The sequence below is a fragment of the Podarcis pityusensis genome (assembly GCF_964106645.2).
Source record: "Podarcis pityusensis genome assembly, chromosome: 4".
Taxonomy (NCBI): Eukaryota; Metazoa; Chordata; class Lepidosauria; order Squamata; family Lacertidae; genus Podarcis; species Podarcis pityusensis.
The window spans coordinates 23,625,092-23,652,123 of record NC_138027.1 but is presented as its reverse complement, the minus strand read 5'-3'; the positions used below and the strand labels follow the sequence as shown (position 1 = coordinate 23,652,123).

Genomic DNA, 27,032 nt, shown 5'->3' with positions numbered 1-27,032 from the left:
ATACCACTGAATGAACATATAAATAAGATACACTTTGTATTTTGCTTTCTTATTTCAAGTTAATTGCCTAAATCAGGAAATATTCAACATTTAGGAGCTGCCCGCACTAGCAGATCTATTGCAGTGATGTTGGAAAGAATTGTTCAAAGGGATCTTATCTTGAAAGAGGTATGAATTGTGATTTAGCAACTTGACAATCAAACACCTAGTCATGTCTAGTCTTGCAAAGAATATAAAGATTTCAGGAGCTAGACATATGCTTTGGATTCAAATGAATCTTGAACTGGGGCAGGTTGCCTCAGAGGGATTTGGGGGTTCTCCATGTGGGATCTGCACGAGATGCCCTGGGTTAAAGTAGGGATCCCATCCTAAGGACCTTATGGACTCGGTCTTTAAAAAATATATATGCTGCCTTGTGTCTGACAAAAGTGCGATTTTTTTTTCATATAATGGGAACACCAGTGTGAGGAGAAGGAGGGAGTTCCTTTGTGACTGAATTTGAGTGTAAGGGTTGCTGATTGCTTGCTTATTCTTATTACTAGGCAAGTCAATGGATCCTCTCTTTTCCTTAGCAAAATAGTTTGCTTTTAGTTTACTATATGTGTGTAGTCCTGGTGACTTTTTAATTATTTTATACAATAATTATAAAGTGGTTCTTATTATTCAACTAGTTATTTCTTAGTGCCTCTTTCTGTATGTGTTGTGGCTGTTACCCAACACATCCCTTCATCAAACCTAAGTACCGTATTTTTTGCTCTATAAGACTCACTTTTTCCCTCCTAAAAAGTAAGGGGAAATGTGTGTGCATCTTATGGAGCGAATGCAGGCTGTGCAGCTATCACAGAAGCCAGAACAGAAAGAGGGATTGCTGCTTTCACTGCACAGCGATCCCTCTTGCTGTTCTGGCTTCTGAGATTCAGAATATTTTTTTTCTTGTTTTCCTCCTCCAAAAACTAGCTGCGTCTTGTGGTCTGGTGCGTCTTATAGAGCGAAAAATATGGTAATTTTGTATTGGAAGCCAAGCACAGTCTGCCTTATTTAGTACTCTTATTATTACTAGTATTATTAAATTCTTACTTTCTTAATGCCTGCCTGAGTGCTATTGTGTGTCAACAAACATTCACTGTTATAGGCAGCAAAGCATCACACCATATATATTTAACAATCATTTTCATCATGTTACCATCGTCATCACCATATCCTATCCCTATTATTACCACTATTATGTTTGGTCATCATGAGGTATGTACATCATACTGGCAGCTGCCCCCAGGGATAAGGTACATGCAAGGGGTGCTGCACCTGCAAGCAGCAGCACTGACCATTTCATTTCTCCTCCACCCAACCCAAGTGCACCTTCACTGTTGCAGGCAGAAGCAGTGAATACACAACTGAACATTTCCCCTTCTCCCTGGTTCTGAGGCTGCTGGCATGGCTAGTAGTGTAAACAAGTGCAATCCTACTACTACTATCTTTTTTTTTTTTAATCATATTTATTAAAATTTCCAATAATAACAGAATAAAGAAGATAGAAGAGATAAAGAAAGAAAAGAAAGAAAAAAGACCAATTTTAAACCCTTATTTTCATAACCTTCTTTCTGGGACTCCCTCCTTCCCCTCCCGACTGTATTCCCCTTTCCCTACGTTGGTTCCACAAGTTCTCATTCCCAATTTAACCTAATATGTTATGCCTAATAGCCAATTTAAATTACAATCTTAACATCACTCCTCACCTTTAACAAAATAGAACAAAGATTTTTTTCCCCAAAATCTACCCCGCTTCCTTCCACGAATTCCCCCTTTTCTTTTTTTTTCCAAAACTTGTTAAATCAAAATACCAAAGTTATATATAAAAAAAAATTTAAAAGATAGAAAATAGAAGAAGGTTCCAGAAGTTGATTACATAGCCTTTGGATTCTAGAATTCCCCCTCCCTTCCCCGGTTTAGATTCCCTATGTCCATCAGTCTGTATGTTGTCGGCCTGGAGGTCTCAAGTCCACAGCCAAACTTTCTCAATTCATCTTGCCGGTTTTCTTTAAATTTACTTGTTTTGATTATGTTTAATTTCAAAAGTCCAGTCTAATCGAGGCCTTTAATTTCCCTTGATCATTGTTACTCCTCCCATTGTTCTTGCCGTGGCGTAGTTGGTCCTTTACTCTTTTGTTTCTTACTTTCTCAGGTTTCTGTCTTGTTCAGCTGCAAAACCATTCTTATTCTGAAATCTAGTATCTCTACAGAGGTTTGTTATTCAGGAGCTTACTTAAATAGAAAGATTCTATTGTGTTGTCACCTCTGTAGACAAAACAAATATTTCAGTTTTGCTACTTTCCCAGGAGCTAAGACCAGTAGTACACATCCCAGAGTAGTTTTCCATATACGCCGCTTGTAATGTCCCAAAGCCCCTCTAGAGGGATTGCAATAACTTTGTGTCCTCTCATCCAAAAGTCAAATTGTTGTTTCTTTTTCCACCCGACATTTTGTATCCATATTTATATCCAATTGTATCAAAATTAACCAGCAAAATACTTGTAGCAAAGTCCTCTTTATATTCTCAAAATTTGACAGCTACTTTGACAGCTGTCAAACTCTCCATCTCTCTCCGCCAGGTTCTCTGAATCGCCCCGGTTCCCGGGGGGGGGGTTGCCTTTTCCCTCTCACCCTCGACTCTCCTCCAGCACAATTCTTGTAATGATTCCATCGTGGAATTTGGTATTTTTAATCAGCAATAAATTTCTGAATTGATCTTGGTTTCTCAGTCCTTGTTTTAGCATGTTTACAATCAGGGAGGGGACTGACTTCCTTTTTAGATCCCCCCCGCTCGTGCCGAATCCGAAAAAAAAATTCCTTTTTTTTTCCTCCTTTTGTACCCGGTTACCCAATTACTCACGGGTTTTTGTTAAATGTCCGAATTTCAAATGGAAGAAGCCAGCGCTCTCCGACGAATGGCATGCGGCTGCACTCGGCAGGGGAAGCGATAGACTCAAAGTACCACGCCACTCCCAGGCACCCGATCCGTAGCCTTTAAAAAGGCTCCTTCACGAGTCGGGAGGGCGCTGACGGTACCAGCCGAGTCCCCATGTCCACGGGCCCCGTGCCCGTGGTTTTTAAGGGTCCCCGCGTCGCCGGCGCGGTAGGACCCAGCCCCTGCCGAGCCGACTCCCTCCGGAGCTCGGAGGGAGTCCGCCATTCGGCGATGGCGCCAACCCGGAAGTCAATCCTACTACTACTATCTCACCTATTGTACAGCATGAGGCAGCCTGCAGCACTTCACTGCTGGTAGCTCCTCTGACCGAAGCTATAGAGGAGATCAACTTATGAGATGTCAGATCCGAGGAGGCTTTGTCATTTGTGGAACACTTTAGTTGAAGGCTGCAAATTCTGGTTGTGTGTGTCTGCAGGCATATCTGAGTGTATGAGTCATATTAAAGGAATTCCGCGCACTAAGAGAAGCCAGCGCAAGGATTCCCTCTAATGCAATGGGACATCCTCCCTAATCTGCTCTAGAAGGTCGGAAGAATCCCCAGAACAGTGTGGTGGGGTCATTCCATTGGGCAAGCAGTCATGCTTCCACTGATGGAACGTTCTTCTTAGTCACACACATAGGTTGTATTCAACCTAGTACTATGTGTGGTGTGTTTATGGGGGGGGGGAGAGAGAAAGTGCTGTGTGAATGCATATGTGGTGAATGTATGTGTGCATGGTCTGTATGCACACATATGTGCATACACTGGCCATGACGAGCACTGGCATGTGACCCTTGATGGGGTGGCTGTTTGGCAATGCAGCCCTCAGCCAAAGAAGGTTAGCCACCTCTCACATAGAAGTTAAATTAAAGCAAGACATGCTACTGGTCTATATTGATAGGAAATGATTTCTAATGTTTTGAAGAAAGTTAGCGAATGTGATTTATTTATTTTTTAAAAAAAGTAACATTGAAATAACAATTTGGAAATAACATAATCTCCATTATGAAGCAACAACATAGACATGAATAAACAGTAATGAATAATCACATAGTCTAGGTATGAATAACCACAGGTTACAGAACTGGGAAGTTCTTGCTAATCCATACTATATACAGGAAAGAGACTGGGTGTTAAAAGTGGGTAATGACCAGTTACATCAACTGGCATCAATGCAATGATATTAGTATTTAGCTTTGCTCAGCAATGGAAACGTCTCCAATGGCCACTAGGTAACAAGAAACAAACTTGGTAAAGCATAAGAAAGTGTAAGAAATGTTGTTTCAGGATAGCAGCTTACAGTAGCACTAACTCGAAAAAGGAACAAAATAAAAATAAAAAATAAAAACCAGCTACAGAGAGATGCCAATTGGCAAGTACAGTGGTACCTCGGGTTAAGTACTTAATTCATTCCAGAGGTCCGTTCTTAACCTGAAACTGTTCTTAACCTGAAGCATCACTTTAGCTAATGGGGCCTCCTACTGCTGCTGCGCCGCTGGAGCACGATTTCTGTTCTCATCCTGAAGCAAAGTTCTTAACCCGAGGTACTATTTCTGGGTTAGCGGAGTCTGTAACCTGAAGCGTATGTAACACAAGGTACCACTGTAGTTAATTTGCACTGCAACATGTGAACAAATATTACTTGTCCATCTGATTCAATGTATTCATTAATAAATAGTATTCATAAAGGGTAGTGTTGGATGGGCTATTTGAGAATTTATTTTCCTTCCTTAGATAACAACAGAAAAAACCATAGTGCAGCTGATGGCAAAAGGGAAGATAACAGCATATGAATGGAAAAAAGAGAGCAAATAATGAAATCGGGTGAATGCATGGTAGTCTATAGTTAGGAGATGATTGCACTGATGAAGCATTTTGGAAGTTACTGGAAGCACGAATGAAATTTAAAGGAAGCGTTAATAAATATCGTTTATTATGATATTGTTCTTAGATACCACTAACAATACAAACAGCCATAAAAAAATATGTATATAAATGTCAAGTGTGTAATTTAAGATTTTCCTTGCAGTTGGGATTCAGGCCTGGTTTTTGTACAGAAATACAACAATGACTCATAACAAAAGATCTGACAAGGAGCAGTGTATTAAAATGACAGTTAGTGGGTATTAGAGGCAACTAGAAGCAAAACTGGTTTAATTTAACCGACAGAAATTAAACCAATAAGCACAATCCTATGGATCCTGGGAGAGTGATTCAGGATCACAGGATTTTGCAGAACTCCCTCTCCTAGATGCCACATAAAGGACATCTTGCTCTGAAAACAAGGGGGCCAAGGAGAGGCATGACAGAAAATTGTCCTCCTATTTCCCTGATGTGCCCCCAGAATGGGGGCGGGGTGTAGTGGGAAGAAGTACATTGGTCCTGGAGCTAGCATTAGTATCTCCCCACCCTACCCTAATGGAACCAATAGGAGGGGCTTTTTTAAAAGTCATGGAAACCCACCCAGCGTGTGACCTCTATATAGCTCTGGATTTGGTGCTTTCTGTGTCTCAAATTTTCCCTCCCCCAGCCACATTGGGTTGCTATGTAAACTGGAGAACAAAGGGATGGATTGAAAGATACATAAGATAAATCAGCTGGGATATTCCAAGTTCTGGACTAATGCTACAACTGACAGCTTCGTTTATAATGCTCAGCTGCAGCCTTATCTCTCCCATAAAACTTTCCATTCATTCATGGGTGATAGTTGCAGTCAGGACACTTGAGAGACTTAAGAGAAGCTATGAGCTTATTAAAGTGGGAGGAGGAGCAAGGATGTTAAGCCATTTTGTGTACCTTAATAACCAGCATGCAGATGCAAATATATCTGAAAATAAACCAAAACATTTCCTTTCTCATCCCTAGCTCAGGATTGGGAAGACAAATGTTATCCAGAGTCACAAGCTAGAATCATATGGGATGGGAGGATCAGACAGGATGGTATAGAATGGTATAATTATGAAGGAAGCCCAGTGCAGCTGGCTGAGGATTGTTTCTGGATTCAACAGGAATCAGTATAGAACACTCAGCAGTTATCACTGGTTGCAGTCATTGGTTTTGTTAGTTACAGTTCTATGTGAATTGTCCATAGAAGTATACATGACTTTCACAAAGATGAGCAAGCAGGAATGCAAAGGGAATAAAATGTTTTCAGCTTCAAACAGGTCATTCCGCTACGGAACCACACTCATCCCTTTTGGCCTGATGCACAACCCTTCTCAAGAGAATCAAGTTATGAGCAACTGGTTTTTCTTGTTTCCAAGCAGAAGCCTGCAGAAAAATTGTTCAGGCTCCTGTAGGTTGCTGTGCCATTATGCCTGCTTTGACATCTCAGATGACCCTGCAAGGAGCTTCTTTAAATAAATAAACTTTTATCAGACAGCTTTTCACCCACCCTGAGCATTTTAGGATGCTCTGGCCAAACTGATACAAAATGACCTCTGAAGCTCTGTCACATAAAATGGTACACACAAAACTCTCAGTTATCCTCAGTTTTACCTGTTTTTAAATTGTTGTAACCCATCCTGGGATCTGCTGGTGAAGAGTGGGTGGTGGTGGTGATGATGATAGCTGCTGCTGTTGTTCACAGCAATGTAAGAACTGAATACACCACAAGGAATCTAGAAGATTTGCCACTTCTGGGTGGGGTCACATTTCCTCTGAAGGAAAAGGTTTGCAGCCTGGGGCATGCTCTTATATTAATTTTTGTCACTGGAAGTGACCACAGTGGCTAAGCGTGTCATCTGCCAGCTTCAGCTGGTACATCAGCTACAACTGATCCCAGACAGGGATAATTTAGCTATAGTGATTCATGCATTCCATACCTCAAGACTGGATTATTGCAATGCACAATGTAAACTGCTTGGATAGTTTGATGTTTAGTGGTCTAAACATTTCACTAAATAAAAAAAGAAAAATATGAATTGACCATAACAGATGAAATCTTAAGTCACTGAGTTACTGCCACATTGGCAACATTCTATTTCACCTTACATGTGGACTCTTCCACCTCAGGTTTTCACTTCAATGAAGAAACCCCAAATACACCACTGCTCTGTTTGGACACCCTTGTTCCTTCTAATATAGATCTTAAAACTTAAGGATCCTACTGCCTGAGCTAGAATAGCTAATGAATAACCTACAGGAGACCTCTGTGACACTTCATATTGTCATGTGGTAATTATGCAGAAAAGGAAATGACTCTGTGGGTGTAATTTTAGGGCTCAAGTGAGTTTTTCTTTTCCTGCTTTAGCAAGTGTGTGTCTTGCCATGTACATCAAAGGCTAACTGTGTTGAAATATTGTGCTCTCATAATAGAGCTTAAATTGGAACACTGGCAGCAAGGCCATTGGAAAACAAGAGGAAAATCAGCATGCTTAGGGGAACTCTGGGTTTTCAGATATACAAAGACTCTTAAAAAACAACAACACTACAGTAGTAAAATTCCCTTAGGGGTTCAGTAGTCATGGAATGCAGCATGACAGTTGGAAAAGGAAAATGGAATAGGGAGAAGTGGAATATCCTGCTTGGAAGGGATGGGCAGCTTGAACACTGAACAGGAACTCTCATTTTAGGCTGAGTAATGCACTGCAACCATTTGTTGCAGGTCCCACTTGTACCCTTGCAATATGCTATAATACTATTATAAAAATAAGAATTAACACCAGATGCTCTGCATTCCACATTAATCAACTGGAATTTATCTCTTATCAAACTAATACAAGATTTTAGTAAGTGTTCTTATTTACAAGAAGATTTATCTTCTTGTAACTTATTTCAAGAATGACCTTTGGAGGCAAACATCAAGTGGGCATGTATGACATTACAGCTACTAGTGTGACTTAGTCTAGAATGCTGACCTCTTCCAGAAAGAAGTAAATAGGAGGAACTCGTGAGTTGTAATTTAAAGCTTCATCATTAAAAAAACACAAAAACTATTTGTAGCTAACGAATGGCATCTAATTCTCAAGCAAGCTGGTTTATTGATCTCATGAGATTGAGATTGATCCCATAGCCATCCACGAACAGCAAATGAATATTAAACTAGACACATATTCCCATTACATGGCTGCCGTTGGCCATTAAGAATGAAATAATATCACATTTACTGAAGCAGATACTTGTTCCTTATTGATATTTAAAGGCAAATTAAAAGTCTACTGGTGATGCATTTAAAGCAGGAATGGGAAAGCTTTGTCCTCCAAATATGGACTCCCAACTCCCATAAACCCTACTCAGCATGACCAGCGTTCAGGGCTGATGGGAACTGTAGTCTAACAACATATGGAGGGCCATAGGTTCCCCATTCACATATAAAGCAATACATCTGAATATATAACCATTCCTAGTTTCGTAAAACAGTTCCTTCACCCCTCTCTCTGGCATCTACATATCAGTCAATCAATGTAAAGTTTGTTAAACTATGCTTAAAATTACCTGACCACAAAATTCAGACCAAAATTTTAAAATATGGCATCCCTTGCGGCATATGTATATACCCTGGCACTGGAGGTTTAGGAAATCTCTACAGAAAGAGAAAACTTTACAGAAAGCATTGCATGCTTTTACTGGGTGCACAGATATAGGCAGATAGCATTTTCAGCTAACTAAAAGATTCTAATAATTCTTGAGAGTTTCTGAGATATGCAAAAGACTAAATTGTTTATTCCAGGCATAGGCAAACTCAGCCTTCCAGATGTTTTGGGACTACAACTCCCATCATCCCTAGCTAACATGACCAGTGGTCAGGGATGATGGGAGTTGTAGTCCCAAAGCATCTGGAGGGCCGAGTTTGCCTATGCCTGGTTTAGCCCATTAGTTCTGTAGGAGTTATTCAAAACAGTTGTTCCTCCAGAAACAGCAGGAGTAAGTGAAAAAAAGTGCATGTGTTGGTGATGAAACATACCTCAATCAAGAGGCATCAGTTTGCAATTTGTGGTTTTGCATAGTTGCTGTGCTGAACCTGCTATTATGTATAGATCAGCAGTGCAACAAGCAGCATGAGAGTCTGAACAGTTCTTCGCATTGAGAGGTCTATGTATGCTGATTCAGTGCTTTTATCACTTGCAAAAGTCTTGTCTGAAAGTAGCTAGGAAAAAGGAACCATCTAGTTTGGTTCATTTGGCTATCTGCTTTTGCCAGTAATTTTAACAAGTAAAAACACATGTACCTTTTCCAGAGTCAGAGGAACAATACGGGTGTTGCTCATTCGCTGTTGTTTGACAAGCTGAAATACTAAACCAAGCTGTGTACAGGTGGGCAGCATAAGATAAATGGAGATGCCTAAAGGGAGAGAATCATAGAATCAAAGGATTGTAGAGTTGGAAGGGACCGTGAGGATCATCTAGTCCAACCCCCTGCAATCTCATGCTCTTAATCTATCCCAACCTGGGATAACAGAGCTATCCCACGTTGAGAAATATATATCAGTTATTCATTGAATGATATAGCATACAGGAAAGCCAGAATTTTAAAGCCAAACAGATAGTAATTTATTTCTAACAAACAAAATATTTCCTAAGCAATTCAGTTGTGAGATCTGAAAACTGGATAAACTAACCTTGAAACAAAAATATACTTGGGGAGGGGGGAATGCTTGCTGACTTCAGGTGATAAAGTTGAGTTTGAAGAGTTATCTGTGAAACATGCTGACTGCAGCATTAAATGTGGTCCCTGCCAACATGTTTATTGAGCACTCATTCTGATTTGTTTAGAGGGAAATTGGATGCTGTTTGCTATTTAATAAGAATTCATTCTGATTTGTTTGTGGGGAGGTTCGATGACATTGCGTTAAAAGTATGTGTTTCCCCACACTTTCCAGTGCATTTTCCTATCTCTTTCCTTATTGTAACAAATCTAATCTTGTTGCCAACCTGATTGATTGAATCCCACTCAAAAATAGTGAGTCTGCAAGTGCTCTAAGATCCAAGGATCAAGCAGTTGTATCTTCTATTTATCAAAATATACAGTGTTTCAGCAACAAATCAAACTTTGATGTCATATACAAGATCAATTGTTTTTCGAGTCACTCAAAAGGCAAACTAGGTGATTTAGAAAATAAATGGTGTACAGATGTGTTTGTTTTGTTTTTCTTATGTATTTTGTCTTCTTGTCTTATATTTTGATGTTGCGAACAGCCCTGTGATCTTCGGATGAAGGGCAGTATAGAAATTTAATAAATATTTAAATCAATAAAGTTACTTCTCCTTTGCATCTGTGCAATATCAATGATAGCAAAGAATGGAGAGGTGTTCAACTCTCTTTTTAACCAATAGGCTGAATGCTTACTACCTGAAGTTAGCTGCATTCGTTTCAAGCAAGCTGTATTCGTTTCAAAAATCTCACGAAGATATGGATATCAATTATATTTAAAATCACATTAGTTATTCCTGTGAGGTAGATTCACAGAAAACTTAGCTTATCTTCAAATGGTTTTTTGGCATGTGTTAGCAATAGCAACAGCATATCTTATTGCTGATGCAGATGTGTTTCAACTTAAACCACCATTCAGCAGATTATCTGCTTTCAAGGTAGCCCTGTGCAATTTCCTCTCCGTATCCTTGCACTTAATAACTTTGGCACAGAATAGCCCTGTTTGGAATTGGGGAGCATGTCAGATTTCATCCATTTTATTATGAGGCATAATAATTGCTCCACAATTTGTGAAAGGAGACAGTACTTTCCCCCGCATGAATGAAGAAATATGAACTTGGAGACCCAGCTTTCACAAGTGCTTCCAGAATGCCCTGCCTCTCCTTCCTAATCCTTGCAGAAAAGGAGTGTTATGTATGACACAAGCACTCTTTCCACTATCCCAACACTTGATCTTGCACACCCTTTCTTCAAAGTTCGTGCCTGTCTAGTGGTGACATGATTTGCAAAGTTTTCAAGAGGTAGTTTCAATAGCCAATCAAATGTCTGAAATTAAGCAAATTAATTAATAATTAATCCTGTTCCCACCAAATTAAACATGTCTTGCTATGGGATGGAGTTGTGCATAGACTTGGGTCAGATCTGGATAGATCTGTCGGTTAGAACATGGTGCTGATAAATGCAAAGGTTGCAAGTTTGATCCCTGTATTGGACAGCTACGTATTCTGGCACTGTATGGGATTGGAATAGATAATCCTCAGGGTTCCTTCCCACTATTATATTTATTATATTATATTATTATAATTTGTGTTCTGCCCTTCATCTGTAGATCTCAGGGTGGTTCACAGCATAAAAATACAATATAAAAGCACCACATGCATAATTAAAAACAAGATTATTATGATCTCTCCTGCTGAAATCTGTGGGATTCAAATGTGCTCAACTCTGGCTGGGAAGGGGCAGAAGTTCCCAGAGCATTGTATCCTGGAAAGTGATATACAAATATAGCTAATTCATGCATGGTCAGACCAGCTCTGCGTGTAGTTTTCCACCACACCTGCATTTATTACCTGAACTCGGTTGAAGCCCTCTTGGGACGTTCAGGTGGCTCTAATAAAATGTCCTAACTCTACCCGCTGCTGCAGTTTGGATGCTTTTGGTATGTAGTTGGAGGTTCTACCATTAAATAGCCGATTTTGCCCCAGCAAAAAAAAGGGGGGGTGTCGAGAGCGCTGACTTCCCCAACCGGGTGCCCGCCATGCACCATCGCGGTCGGGAGTGACGGGAACCGCCGTCCAGGAACACCTGAAGGGCGCCGGGGCTGAGGGAGGCCTCGCCCGGCTCCCTCCACTCGGCGTCGCCTCTCGACCCTGAGAGAGGCTCCTCTCTCTACTTCGCCTTCGCCTTCCCTCGCGCCCTTTTCCCGCCTCCCTGAGGACGAGGCCTCGCCTCCTCCTCCTCTTGTCCCGGCACGTCAAGGGACGGAGGGCGGGAGGCAGGTAGGGGGCGCGGTTAAAAGCCGCCGGCGAAGCAACAGGGAAGAACTTTTTGACGCTCTCAGGGGGAGAGAAAGAGACCGCGAGCTGCCGCCGTCGTTGCCGTTGCCGCCTGGCCCCAGAGTGAAGGAGACGCGGACGACCACCGCCCACCGAAGCGCCGAGGGGGGAGCCCGTCGCCGGCGAAGCCCGCTTTTCCCGCCCTTTTCCAGCCCATGGTGCGCTCGGCGAGGCGCTCAGGGGCTTTGATTTCCCTCAGACGCTGACAGGTGAGAGAGACTTTGCGCGCCTGCCGCCAACCCCGGGGAGCCGGGCGACCCTCTCGAGCCGCCGCCATACTCTTCATCAAACATGAAATTATTTAGTGGAATTCGTATGCCGCCCTTCTCCCGAAGATCACAGAATGGTTCACAACCTCCAGTGGGATGGCTAAGCCTAAAAGTCTGCAGGCGCTACCTACCCCTAATCCCAAACGGACTAGGGAAAGCGCTCTCTGCACATGCTCAGAAGGGGAATATTTACTGTTTTGTTGCGTGCTGGGTTTTTCGGAGGGGAAGCCGAAAGCCTGAGCCCTGTGTGGGACTTGGTAAAGCCGGGTTTAACTTGTATAGGCGGGGTGGGAAGGGAGGTGAAGAGAGAGCAACGCATATTCATGGCATCCAAGGAGCTCCATGGTCGGAGGCTGTTGGCTTCATGTAGACAAGATGGAACTTGGTGCTATTCAGCACAAGTTCTTTTATAAAGCATTTCCTCCTTTGTTAAAAAAAAAATAAATAATCCTGAAGGAGTCTGTCATAGCAAGCAAATAGGAAAGAGAGTAATTAAAGAGAGGATTTGCCTTTGAAAGTTCCGGCCACAATAATTTTTAAGATGCCACAAGACTCCCCCATGCACACACTTTTGGGGTGTGTGTGTGATTTTTTTTTTATTTTTTAACTCTCTGAGGGTTTTGGTGAAAGAAATAATCCCCTTTCATGCATCTCCTTTCCAGATTTCCACTCCATTTAGTCTTAGTGGGACTTCCTCACTGGGTAGTTACTTTAGTTGTGAAGTTTCGGGATAAAGAGAGCGATGAGTCCCATATGCCTCTTCACAGAATAAATGGGCTAGTTTGTAATCAACTTGCGCAACACGTTTGGTAAACATGGTGTTCAGGAAGATGCCTTACTGTAGAATCTATTTCTTCAATTGCTCTTTTGCGTTTTACATTGTTTACTTCTGGTCTCTCACCAGGCTGATCAATATGGCAATTGTAGGGAGAGACAATACAATGAGTTTATGAGCAAAAATAGGTTAGCAGATAATCAGATTTCTCTTTTCTTTTTTTGAAGAGTCACAAGAATGGAAATCAGTCTATGTGTATTGTTTTCTTCTGTCATATACAATGATGAGATCTTGGACAAATCATCTAATCAAAGTTATAAAACTGAGTTCTTAATGCCTCCTTCAGATATCCATTGTAAGACTAAAGTCGTTACTGTTTGGAAATTGGACTGCCTAGTCCTCAAATGGTACTTCTGTTGACCTTGCCAAGAATGCACTTACACACCTAATAGCACCTTAAGATTACTAGGCTCAAAAGCATCTAATTTACTTTTTCATCACTTCAGAAACAGATCTGGCAAGTTTTGTTGTGAATAGTTATTTCATATTTCTTTTCCACTCTTCTACCCTGCCCACTAATTTCATCTGATTCTGTGGCCACTACTTCAGTTCTACCTTTTACAATGGTGTATTGCTCCCTTCTCTTCATGTAGGTATGGTTATTACATATTCCTATGATGATGTGATTTTGATACATTTGATAGCATGCTACATATATAACATATGTAAACTTTTGGACTTGGAAAGATATGAATTCAAATCTCTCTATAGCCCCTGCCTCATTGATCGGTTTTTGGCAGATCATTAGCTCTGATCCAGAAAAGCAGCAAAAAGCGCAAGCCTGTCTGGGTTCTTGTTTAAAATATTGCTTTGAGATTATTAGAGAAATTATGAGATACAAATATAAATAAATCACTTCCTTCAAACATACTGACAGCTCTATCTATCTGTTTTGGTGGTGTAATTGTGATTCCAATCCAAGTGTGGATAATATTTGGCACTCCAGATGTTGTTGAACTAAAACTCCCATCAGCCCCACCAAGCATGCTCAAAGGCTAAGGATAATAGGAACTGTAGTTCAGCAACTTCTGGAGAGCTAAATGTTCAGAAATGTTCTATTGGTGGCTCCAGCAGAAAGATGCTGTTCAGCATCTTAACCCAATTTTGGTGTATGTGTGGAGTACAGTTATTGTAGATATTTATTTAATTAACTTTCTTCACTGAAGTAAAGAGCAATGGGGTGTTCTGCAAAACTTTTCTATAAATCTTAACTGGCTCCCTCTCTGCTTTTCTTCCTTCCACCACCTGTTCAGATGGCTTGGCAATGTACTCATTTACGTTTAAGAGTTCTGCATAGGGTTCTCTATAGAGTATAAAAGCTTTTGCCGTATTCTCCTGCCTAGTATCGCAAGGAGTGCACATCACATTGGGCAGTCATGGGGATTTCCTTATTCTGTTGTTAACTTGCAGCCAATTACCGTAAATGTGTAGCTCTTCTAGCTGTATATGACATACCCAAACCATCCAGCAAAAGAAATAAAGGCAGAAGTAATTAAAGTTAATTTGTGACACACCTAGTCTGGTTTTGTTTTTTTACAAAAGCCTCACATGAAGATGAAACAGACTTTAGTTGGTAAAATCATTAGATTCCTTTCTGGGAGTTTCTGTCACAGGTCCAACATAACCTATGCTCCAACACATTATTGATCAGTAAATTAAAAGTGTGTGTGTTTCTTGGTCACTGTGATTAATGGAAGTGATACAGATAACAAGAATAAAATAGTATCATGTTTTCTTTGTAGAAAGGCAGTTGATAGATCTTAAATACTTAAAATTTTAAGCTACAAAATGCAACTGCATCAGTAGTGTGATGTAGTAAATGGAAACAGTTATGGGTTGTTTATTGTTTTTTATTAAAGATTTCTTAGTTTACAAAAATACATGCATTGTCTGGAAATGGAAACAGTTATAGCTCTAGTCCTACTGCTTCCAGTGACTTCTGGTCAAGTAACACATTTGCCCAGATAACATATAGTTTTGCCCTGAGAGACTAGTAGCTAAGGCATTATTGTACAATTTTCCATTTGGACATCACAGAACATAGAACAATAAAGGAATTGCTAAGTTGGGTATGTCTGACTTCCGAATTAGAAAAAGAGTTCTGAGTAATTGCACGCTTTTGCACAAACACTAACATAACTTGCTCAAATTAATCTGTTACCTGCCCATCTTATAGATATTTTCCCCTGCCTATTTCTACAAAATTTGCTGTAATGGGCAACTAGTCATTGGTTCCCATCCAGGGACACTACTTGTTAGTAGTGTCCCTGGATGGGAACCATTGCCTAGTCTTACAAAAAAAATCTAACCAATTTAATCCAGGTTGAGCATTCTGATGTGGATGGGGCAATCATCCACCATACACACAGAATACTATTAGTCACAGGTGCTATTGAAATCACTGGAATAATAACTTTTAATATTTATTTCAGTGGGCCCTAAGTTAACATTTTGAAAAGTATCCTTTGAAAATCTTTAGAATACGAAGCAGGGAAAGACTCTAGCTTATGGCACAGCAAATGCTTTACATACATAAAGTCCCAGTTTCAATCTCTGGCAGCTCCAGGTATGGCTAGAAAAGACTTCTTTCTGAAACCCTGAAGAACTGCTGCCATCAACCCAGACAATATTGAACTAAATGGACTTAAACACAGCTTCCTCTGTTCCTAGCCCAATATTTTTGCCTCTCTCTTTCTTTCTTCACTTTTCCCATTCATCATGCAAAGGATAAAAATTAAAGGATGGATAAGGAACATTTACCAATATGTTTGTTGGTCCAGGGGCAAATTAAAGTGGTCAAATGTTCAAGGTATGAACCAGATCTCTTAAAAAATTTCAGGCCTGTGTATTTCCATTTACACCTTTGCCAGAATGTCTACTATACCCATGACCTGTATCTCCATGCCAGGCTGAATTTTGGCCTTCCATGACTGGAATATCAACCACTTGGCAACTACCATGGCTTCCTTTATCCAGGCAATGAATGTAAGGTTGCAGTGTCAGCCCTTAACCTCACAATTCAATAGGGTATGAATAAGTCCAGTTTCCATGGCTAAATCATATGGAGTATCTACAACTTTAGCAAAGGGAAAGACTCTGAGCTGTCTCAGAAGCCAGGTCCAATATGCTTCAAATAAGTTATTTTGTTGTGCAAGGCTAGGAAGAATTTTAAGAAACATTTTACCATTCTTTAATGTGAATTGTGACATAGCATTTAAGAACAATAAGTTACATTACATTAAATAAAAAAAATCCTTCCAGTAGCACCTTTAAGACCAACTAAGTTAGTTCTTGGTATGAGCTTTCGTGTGCAAGCACACTTCTTCAGATTACATTAAATAGTGAATTATAAAATAAAATGCTCTGGGATTTAAGATGAATGGCAGGCTCTAAAAGTTTCTTAGTTTCTGAGATGCTGCATCAGAATCAAGCTTTGACAGTCTTCTTGACCATATGCTGTTGTTTTTTAATTGTGCAGTGATTTATATTTGGCAAACTGTTAAAGGTTCAAAGAGGTTGCAAATAGAGATGCATGGTAGCAGCTCAGATATCCCTAAAACATACAAACCACCCACCACCATGGCACCTGAAACATAGTGGATATTTTGTTAGTATTTATAGATACAAGAATTACTGCCTTGTGATCTTTGGATGAAGGGTGGTATACAAATTATAATAATAAAAAATAAAGCACATTAATTTCCCCAAAGAATCCTAGGATCTGCAGTTTCCCCCCTCCGAGCAACGATTCCCAGCAACATTAAAAGACTACAGTTCCCAGGTTTCTTTGGAGAAGTTATGCGCTTTAAATGTGTGGTGCTGCTCTTCCTATAGCAAGGGGCACCAAGGACAGCAAAAAAGGGCATTTCTAGAAGTAACAATATCTCACTTGGATTTGTGTTAGTAGGCGGACATGTACCTCTTCTGTAGTAGCTGAGAAACCACAATTTTCTGGGGGATGGATGTCATCTTGAATTTCTCATCTATCTGTTGTATGAATGCCATCTGTAATCTCACAAGTGTACTTGAGAGATTCTCCAGGTACTGAAATCCACATTGAATGACTTCTTCAATGGTAAACATTTAACAAGGAGATTTCTTAAGTGCATGTACCTTGCACGTTTTAACTTAACCTAGAAAGTAAAATGCTGTTTTCTCTCAGCAATCTTAGTTAATCAGTAGTCCAAGGGCCTGGTGTTTTCAAATGGCTCCATTCTCTCTCTCTCTCTCTCTCTCTCTCTCTCTCTCTCTCTCTCTGTGTGTGTGTGTGTGTGTGTGTCCCTCACCCAGTGGGCTTCTTACAGTCTAGCCAAAATCTGTTGCAAACAGGCTATGTATTCCGCCCACCCCCCACCCCACCCCCGTTACTGAAAACAGATAACAATCTGAATGCCATTGTTCATCATGCATCAGGTTTCACCACCCACTATCTCCACATTACTGTTCAAAGGCATCTTAAGTTGCGCCTACTTTCAAGGTATGTGAAAATAATAATAAAAAAGTAGAATACACGTAGAGAGAAAACCAGCATAGCAAGCACAATTTGAAAAATCCCATGCTGCTGATCACTTAAAAATCTATGCTCTCCCCAAAGAGACCACCTCTCCCCAAATGAGCTGACCTGGATCTTGCAGTCATTTGAGGCCCTTCTTTGTGTGCCTCCTCCACAAGAGGTCTGGAGGGTAGAAGCACAAGAATGGGCCTTTTCTGCAGTGGCTCCCCATTTGTGGAATGTTCTCCCCAGGGAGGCTTGGCTTGCGCCTTGATTACACATCTTTATGCACCAGATGACAATTTTTCTCTGTAACCAGGCCTTTCTCTGATTAACATTCTACAGTCTTTTAAATATTTGTGGGTGGAGGGTTATTGGTATGTTTTTGTTTTATTATGTATAACAAAGCTAGCATATTTGCAAAGCTAACCAAGGTTATTGAATTTGGACAAGGCTGTTTGGTTTGGTCAACACCAAACCATTCCTAAAAGAAACCATGGTCTGGAAGTGAACAACAAACCATGGTTTCACATTGTGATTTGTTGCAAGTGAACAAACCATGCTTAGTGTCCTGTATTGCCTTTGAACACTGGAATAAACTGCACAATGGCTTAGCATTATGTGTGAATCAAGGTAGCATATTGTAATTGTGATGATTTCTGGTAGCCATCTGATACACTGAGTTGAAGTCAAATTGAGAGGTAAAGGCAGTCATTTGACAGACTGACGAGTTAATATTTTATTTGCTAGTAGCATCCTGGATTAGTATAATATATAATATAAAATACTGACTAGTGGACAATTCTAGGCCAGGAGGGTTTCCTTTCTTTTTCTTTTTAATAATGTTTTTATTTATTTTCATGGTACAGAAGATAAATAGAAGGGTTTCCTTTCTGACAGATAAATGACCACCAAGATCTGCTTTTTTATGTATATGCGATTTTATATCATTTTATCTTGTTTTGAGCTTTTAAGTTTTGTAACTGGTGTTTTTGTCTTGATACTGATCATTGACCATAATAAAATGACTTGTACTTACAATGGTACCTCGGGTTAAGCACTTAATTCGTTCCGGAGGTCCGTTCTTAACCTGAAACTGTTCTTAACCTGAAGCACCACTTTAGCTAATGGGGCCTCCTGCTGCTGCTGCGCCACCAGAGCACGATTTCTGTTCTTAACCTGAAGCACTATTTCTGGATTAGCAGAGTCTGTAACCCGAAGCGTATGTAACCCGAGGTACCACTGTATTTGCTAGTAAAAACCAGGAAGGGGTATGTTTAAAATTCTGTGAGCAGTCTGTATCCCACAACTTCTCAGTTTCATTATGAGTCAACTTTATATCAGTGATTCTGTAGGTCTGTCGTATGAAGGACCACTATTCACTTGTTATTTTAAGGAGCACTATATTTGGTCCTTATGGGATACGGGTGGCACTGTGGGTTAAACCACAGAGCCTAGGACTTGCTGATCAGAAGGTCAGCGGTTCGAGTCCCCGCAACGGGGTGAGATCCCGTTGCTCGGTTCCCACTCCTGCCAACCTAGCAGTTCGAAAGCACGTCAAAGTGTAAGTAGATGAATTGGTACCGCTCCGGCGGGAAGGTAAACAGCGTTTCCTTGCACTGCTCTGGTTTGCCAGAAGTGGCTTAGTCATGCTGGCCACATGACCTGGAAGCTGTACGCCGGCTCCCTTGGCCAATAAAGCAGATGAGCTCCGCAACCCCAGAGTCGGCCATGACTGGACCTAATGGTCCTTTTACCTTTACCTATATTTGGTCCTTTCATTATTGACTACCATATGAGATGGTGCTTGGAGGTTTTCTAAACAAAACTCAACCACAGTCTTCTATAACTGCAATACGATGAACCATGTATTTATCCACAGGTGCTGTTGCTGGTTGCGGCTTTATTCAGTTCTTCCAGCCACTTTTTACTGCTGAAGAGGGTACTTTAAGATGATTATACTACAATTTAAACTGAAGCGGATTGACTTTTAACATGTGATACTAACTCTTTGAAGAAGCCATTCAATCTTTAATGAGAAATTTTTGTATTATATGCCACCATACCATATTCTGCACTAGCTAGACAAAGGGGCTTTTCCGGACAGAAGTTTAATGTGAACTGTGTGCTCGCTGCTCATGCATGCAAGAAATGGTATTCCTCACCAAAATACTCTCCTGTATTATTTTCTCAGTCTGGATTTACCATTTCTACAGGTATTTTGATGGTGGTGGTGTTGCTTGGACACTGAAGAAAAACTTGCACGCCCAAGTCCACAATAGACTGTTGTGGGGAAGTGCCTCTAGAAGGCAACAGACTTCTTTCTGAGGCTGACAGATAGCTGTCTATTCAGAAGTCCCATAATTTTCAATAGGGCTTACACCCAGATAAGTGTGTATAGGATTACAACTTCAGGCTGCTGTTCTAAAGACTGGGGGAGGGTGGTCCTAGTGCCTTATCTAAAGCTCTGTTGGGCTCTTGCCAGCAGGGCTTTCAACTGTGTATGCGCACACACATACACATACAAGCACATTCTCTTTCCCATTGTTTCTGGTGGGAAGGAATGGGAAGACAGACGTATGTCTAATTTCCCCCTCTGGTGACTTGACAAGTGTCTAGGAGAGTTTTGGATACTTTGGATTCCTTCCAGCATTACAAAACCAATGTCAGCTGAGTTGGTTGTTGGAGCTGTCAATGTAGGAGCTGATCCAGTCCTTCCTAAGAACCCTGTGATGCCCTCCTACATCCTTAGTGTTATATTGATCATATTATTTGGATTAGTTGAGTGGTCCTTATTGATGACATATCCAAGCATATTACAAACCTTGCTCCAAAACTTTATACTGGCTCAGACAGACATAAAGTTATTTGTTCCTAATGCATGTCGTCAGCTGGGATGCAAACCCAGCCAGCTGTATTTGGCTCATAGGATGCAGTGTAGATACCAGTGGTAGGGAACCATTTGGGCTCTGCTTTGGGCAGCAAGTTTTATTGGGCCAGCACTGAATGCAGCATATTCTTTACAGCTCTTCCTATAGTGTGGAAGCAGACCTTTGGATCTTTCTTGTCTCCCAAGTATATATTAAGTATTGCTTAATAAAGCAATAAGACTAATAAAGAAATGAAGCACAAATCTGGGCTCAACAGAAATTCATGATATCAGTGGCCAGGTTCTAACATGATGTCTTGTAGAAATGCCACTAACTTTTGTGTTATTAAGGTGTATTTTTGAGCTTCATATACAGTGGTACCTCGGGTTAAGTACTTAATTCGTTCCAGAGGTCCATTCTTAACCTGAAACTGTCCTTAACCAGAAGCACCACTTTAGCTAACAGGGCCTCCTGCTGCTGCCGCAGCGCCGGAACACAATTTCTGTTCTCATCCTGAAGCAAAGTTCTTAACCTGAAGCACTATTTCTGGGTTAGCGGAGTCTGTAACCTGAAGCGTATGTAACCTGAAGCGCATGTAACCCGAGGTACCACCGTACTGATGTTTGACCAATGACTTCTGTGGTAATCATGTAGAATGTGAAGGGAAGAAGCATGTCCCACAACTTGAGGAGATACAGTGAATATATATATATATATATATATATATGTGTGTGTGTGTGTGTGTGTGTGTGTGTGTGTGGTCATATTTGGGTGTAGCTTCCTGTCACCTGCCCACTGTGTAGTTGGGAACAAATGCCCTTTCACACTTCATGTGTTTACTGAGCAAACGTTGGTCAAGCCCTGGTGTACCCATAGTTCCATGTGATATATAAATGGATCTAAGCACAGCTCAGAACTGATACTCAGATATAACTATTTTATCCCTGTTGTAAGCAAGAAATATAACATGTTTCTAAACTTGGTGCTTAGTTAATCTTCTAGATTAGCTAGAGATATTGTAAACTTTGTAAGGCAAGACAGTGCCTTCAGTTTCTTTGATCCCTTAAGTAATCCTGGTTATCTAAGATTTTGACTCTGTCTAGCAGCTTCTAACTCTAAACAGCAGTGCTGTATTATGTTCAACCAGCAGAGCAGAAAATATTTTTGGTGCTTTCTTGGGTAAAAGGGTGTGACACACAAATTTGCTTGCAAGTGGCTGAGCTTGTTTCCTGCCCAGTGCTCATAGCTTGAGTCAGGGTTATGAAAGGTTGTATCCATGACACATACATGGATCAGAATTAACTGCATCCTGCATATAATGTTACACTATCCCATCTGTAAACAAAATGTGATTTGAAACAAAAATAATCATGCAGAAATTAATTATGCAGAAATGAATGGAATAGAACATAAACCCAAGGTCTGGATTCAACTATTTTGGACCACAAATAGAATCATAAGTTAAGCATTGGCAGCTTTCAAAAGCACTGTAAGACCTACCGCTTTGTGATGGCCTCTTTTATCCCATGGTTAAGTAAGGTAGAGAGATCAATGGAATGTTATTCTGTTGCTCACTTTCACTTGTGTTGCTTCCTCTGAACCTTTGAAATGGAACAGCCTAACAGGATGACTTAAAAATTATAAGGTGGAAATCATTCATCATATCTTTTCTTTATGAAGGTTATTTCCACTAATTTGATGAATGCAGGATGAATGCCAGTTTCCTCCAGAAAAGGTTTTATCTCAATCCAAAATCAAATATATCATTCCCAGTTCAAAACATGAGTTTTTGATTGCCTTTTCTCTTTCTTCATACATAATTTTGTGCTTTTAAAAAAAGAAAAACTACTGCTCATCCATTGAAACAAATTCTTCCTATTTTGGAAGTTGCCTTCCTAACCAGCAGAAACCTATTATGTAAAGAGTTGATCTTTATTAAGTCATAAGAAACTAGGAGTGCTTCTTACTGTGGAAGACTGAACTTACTGTGGAATGACCATGTTCCGTTCACTCTTTACAGGGCATCTTCACAACATAAGCAGTACATCCTTCTTGAAGTTATGTTTTCCCTGTTCAGCTTCAGGTTTTCCCACTAGAGCTCAGAATTTCTAAACTTAAAAAACAAACATTTTAATGGAATAGTTGCAGAAGGCCTCTTGTACTACTGCTTGGTTCGTTATGGCATGGATAGATTGCTCTAGACGTTTCCTTCTCTACGTTCTGTCTCTTCTCTTTAGAGCCAACTCTATTCTGTTGGCGCTTCCATTTCCAAATAGCATTGCATTGATATCAGTTTCTCTCCCTTCCCAGTTGCAATGGGAGAATTTTGCAGTGAAGGGAGAGGGGCATTTAACCCTTTCCACACACACAGTGGAGCTGGGGAAAGGGAGATTGCCCAGTTGACTATAGTGTGTTTGACGTCTGGCAGCATAATTGATAGTCCTCTTCCAGATTTAAGTAGAAGATCAATGATTGAATGTTGCTAAATTTTCCATGCCTGGAAGCACCTAGGACAACAATACATTTTGTGTGAAATCACTGTAGATTTGTAGATTGTAGATAGTGTATTACTTGCTTGGTATCTTGAATTGAATGTTAAATTTTATGTTAGTACATATAATTTATGAAATATACTCTGAGTCCTGCAGTGATTTCAAGCTCTTTATTGCAGCTTGTAAAACAGTGATTGACTTTCCCCCCAAACCTCAGGCTTTTATATACATTATTTACACAATGAGTCCCATCTGATTGGCTGATTCTGCTTCCCTCCTGGAGTCTGATTGGTCTTCTCCTGCAGGCCAATCAGTTGTTGCATTCTAGGACCCTACCTGCCTATTGTTCTAGGATCCAAGCTTAGTATGTAACAGTTTAGTATATAGTTTAGGTCAGTAGTCTTCAAACTTTTCAAACCCAGGATCCATCTTTAATCCAAACATGCATTTTTTTAAAACTTTCTACCATGTATTTATATTGTGAAGTGCTGCTGTTGCAACCCACGCTAGAACAGGCTGTGACCCTACTCACCAATCAAAGGCCAGTAGTTTAGCTTTGAATCACTGCAATGCACTGTTGCCAGAACGAGGCATTTCCCTTAGAGCAGGGATATGTAAAAAAGATAAATCTTTTTCTGGTGAATCTAAATTGCACAGAAAATTTAGTCTCTCTCTCTCTCCCCCCCCCCCCCGCCCAAGATTCTTTGTGCACTGCTTCTGGCTTAAAGAAAGCAGTAAGATTCCTAGAGTGATATCTGCTCAAGACTTATGCATTTATTTCAATGCGCCGTTAGTATGACTATGTAGTATATCACTCTTGACTTCTTGTCATACCTCACTAATATGTTCATTTACCTGGTTAAAAAGGTAGTTTAAGCCTCTTGATGCAGTGGTGTGTGCTTTGCTGTTGTTTTGTTCCATTGAGGGTGGAATTGGTTCTCAACAGAATATTAAGCAGATAATTCATAGCAATTTGATGTGAAGTAAGTGGGATAATGTGTGGAAATCAAGCTCTCCAGCGAGTTTAAGTATTTCCTCTCCATTCCTATTACAAATTCAATAATGCTTCTATGCCATGCTTGGAGTACAGTGAGTCATGCTTCTTAGAGCTTTGGGGCCAAACTAGACGTAACATTAAATGCATCTTTGCATTTAATGTTCAGGTTTAAACAGCTTTGGGGGGGGCGTGGGCATGTAATGATCAGTATTGCAGCAAGCCTGAAGGGGGGTTTTAACCTTTCCTCTCCTACTGTGGTTGTTTGTAGATGTTGTTTGCAGTGGGAATAAATTTCCCTATTGGTGCCAGTTGCTGTACAAGTTCTGGCTATGCCTAGTTGGAACATGTAGCCTAGTAATGAAATGCAAAAACTGCCCGTTTTAAGAAACAGATGCAGAATATCATGAAAAGCCACCATATATGCACATTAATGGGATGCTACTAACAGCACAATCCATTGTTTGTTCACTAAAAAATGTTCCGCTGAGCTCCATGGGAGTTACTCTCAAGTCAGTTTGTATAGGATAGCAGCCTCATTCATATTTTATAGCAGAACTAGTATTTATCTAAGAAGCTGAATTAGAATTATTTTCTGGGCACACATTATTTTGGGACTTTGAATTTAGTAGAAGATTCATTTGCTTTTTAAATCATTCTTCAGTTAATAAATATTTTTTTCCATGATACGTGTCAGAGCAGCTTATGTTTAATGTGTTGTATTTTATAACTCAATCCTTCTTTTTTTTTACATCCTCTCCTTGTCATAATAGGTCCAAAGACTCAAACGATAACATGGACTGGGGAACGCTGCAGGGCATTTTAGGAGGTGTAAACCAACATTCTACCAGTATTGGAAAGATTTGGTTGACTGTCCTGTTCATCTTCCGTATTATGATCCTTGTTGTTGCAGCGGAGGAAGTCTGGGGTGATGAGCAAGATGATTTTGTGTGCAATACGCTGCAACCAGGATGCAAAAACGTCTGCTATGATCATTTTTTCCCCATTTCCCACATCAGACTCTGGGCCCTCCAGCTCATCTTTGTCTCCACCCCTGCCCTCTTGGTGGCAATGCATGTCGCATACAGGCGGCACGAAAGGAAAAAGAAGTTCCGAAAGGGAGATAAAAGCTGTGAATATAAGGACATAGAAGAAATAAAGAAACAGAAATTTCACATCGAAGGTCCCTTGTGGTGGACATACACTGCCAGCATCTTGTTCAGGCTGATTTTCGAAGCTTCTTTCATGTATGTGTTTTACTATATGTACCAAGGATATCACATGCCTCGGCTACTGAAATGCAGCGCCTGGCCGTGTCCCAATGTAGTGGACTGCTTTGTTTCTCGCCCCACTGAAAAGACCGTCTTTACCATTTTCATGATTTCAGTGTCCGGCATTTGCATTCTGCTGAATGTGGCCGAGCTCTCCTATTTGCTGCTGAAGGTTTGTGTCAAAAGGTCCAGAAGAGCAGGGAAACCAAAAAATCACACTAACCATGAGAACAAAGAAGAAAGCAAACAAAACGAAATGAATGAGCTTATATCTGACAGCTGCCAGAACACAGTCACAGGATTTCCAAGCAGCTAAGGTGGCCACAAGCCTAACATGCGATTCATGCAAAATAAATGAATAGCCACATTCATAGTTGCCTGTGATATTGGTTAGATTTAACTAAGCAATAAATTAAGTGGGGAAACATGAGTATTACAACATGTTGGAATTGGGCACGTGGTGTCTTTTTTTAAAAGGGTCAATAACAACATAGGAATGTAAAGAGTAATGGAAATTAAAGAGATTACATCGTATTATGCATATCTGTACCAAGTCAGCTTTGATTTCATTAGAAAGTAATACTTGTTAGTAACTTCTTGCTGAGACTCATCCTAAAGCCAAAGGGAAAGGAATAGCTGCCTTCCAGACTAGATACTATTAGTATTATGAGACACTTTACTACTGTGGTAGCAGTTTTAATTGTGAGCTTGCATCTAAATTAAAGTATTTTTATATGGTCTGATATTCCATGTTCCTTGGTATTAACATGTATGAATGAGTAGCGTCTCTTTTTAATATTTTGTTGAAAGCTAGCATGACGGCCGATGTCTTCACGCTGCTGGAAGTGAATCATTTCTAAGCATATGACTACATGCTGTAAATAATTCTATGAATACTCTATTTTACATACTACCAGTTTTAAATTTATTTGTACTATAATCCATGAATGATATAGTCATATCTGAATAACAAAGACACTTTGGTTTCGTACGCTGCAGAAGATTTCAAGGAGTATTGTTTTTTTTAAATAAATAAATGAAAACCTGTAGACTGGAAATGACAGTAGTAGGGAAAGGGAGGTTAACTGGCTGAAAATAATGTGAAGAAATTTCTCTCAACCAGTATGAGCAAATTTTTAGAACAAAGTGTTTCAAATAAAGGAAAAAATATATTTAACTTGGTATGTGTTTAATATTTTGCATGCAGTTTTAAAAAATGTTAGTGGCTAAGTAAAAAACAACCCCACATTCGGCTGTATTCTGGGAGATACCAAATGATAGAAAAGATTTGAAGATAAAAGTGTGGAATTCACCAAGTTTAAGGTGGGGCAGGCTTGGAACTTGCAGTGGATGTGAAATTGCTTTGAATCTCCTTTAATAGGCTGTAGCTTTAGTATTGTGCATTCCACAGCATTCATCTCATCTGGAAGACCTGATTGGCCTTTGAGCTAATCAGCAAGGTCCTCTAATTTATCAACAGCATTAATCAGGGGCAGCTTATCCCACGGGTAGGCAAACTAAGGCCGGGGGGCTGGATCCAGCCCAATTACCTTCTAAATCCGGCCCGCGGACAGGCCGGGAATCAGTGTGTTTTTACATGAGTAGAATGTGTGCTTTTATTTAAAATGCATCTCTGGGTTATTTGTGGGGCATAGGAATTCGTTCATTCCCCCCCAAAAAATATAGTCTGCCCCCCCCAAGGTCTGAGGGACCAGCCCCCTGCTGAAAAAGTTTGCTGACCCCTGACTTATCCCATTTTGCCACCTGAGGAGAAACGGGAAGATTCCAGCCCTGCTACCCCACTACCAAAGTCTCACTTACTGGGGTTGCGCAGAACTCTTGTGACATCTCGCCAGAAGCTGCTGTTGCCACATGACGGTGGGGGTGGGGCACCCATGGGGGGACGACCACACACCATC

The 27,032-nt window shown here is 40.4% G+C and overlaps 2 protein-coding genes across 8 annotated transcripts in view; one reads left to right on the top strand and one right to left on the bottom strand.

Moving 5' to 3' along the window:
- LOC308475523 (uncharacterized protein) overlaps window positions 1-27,032 on the bottom strand; it is a gene marked incomplete at its 5' end in the record, with an annotated part of 89,785 nt that overhangs the window by 43,211 nt on the left and 19,542 nt on the right. For 4 of the 6 annotated variants that reach the window (XR_013985283.1, XR_013985284.1, XR_013985285.1 and 1 more), the window contains 2 exons: window positions 9,133-9,245; window positions 11,405-11,738. Coding sequence is in view for 1 of the 6 variants with exons in the window: in XM_081002548.1 (XP_080858674.1) it covers window positions 9,133-9,245 (113 nt within the window). Of the gene's footprint in view, window positions 1-3,218; window positions 6,862-9,132; window positions 9,246-11,404; window positions 11,739-27,032 lie in introns of those variants that run through there. The other 2 variants (XR_013985287.1, XM_081002548.1) reach the window with 2 other exon arrangements.
- Window positions 294-26,290, top strand: LOC308475518 (gap junction beta-6 protein). Of its 2 annotated transcripts, none has more exons than XM_081002544.1 (2): window positions 294-504; window positions 24,616-26,290. In XM_081002544.1, the coding sequence occupies exon 2, from the start codon at window positions 24,638-24,640 to the stop codon at window positions 25,427-25,429; it is 792 nt and encodes a 263-aa protein (XP_080858670.1). In that variant the 5' UTR covers window positions 294-504; window positions 24,616-24,637; the 3' UTR covers window positions 25,430-26,290. The 2 variants fall into 2 exon arrangements, with proteins under 2 accessions (XP_080858670.1, XP_080858669.1); XM_081002543.1 differs by lacking the exon at window positions 294-504 and adding an exon at window positions 11,935-12,099.

Excerpts from the sequence above, each read along its gene's own strand:
- LOC308475518 (XM_081002544.1), top strand. The coding sequence starts at position 24,638 with ATGGACTGGGGAACGCTGCAGGGCATTTTAGGAGGTGTAAACCAACAT.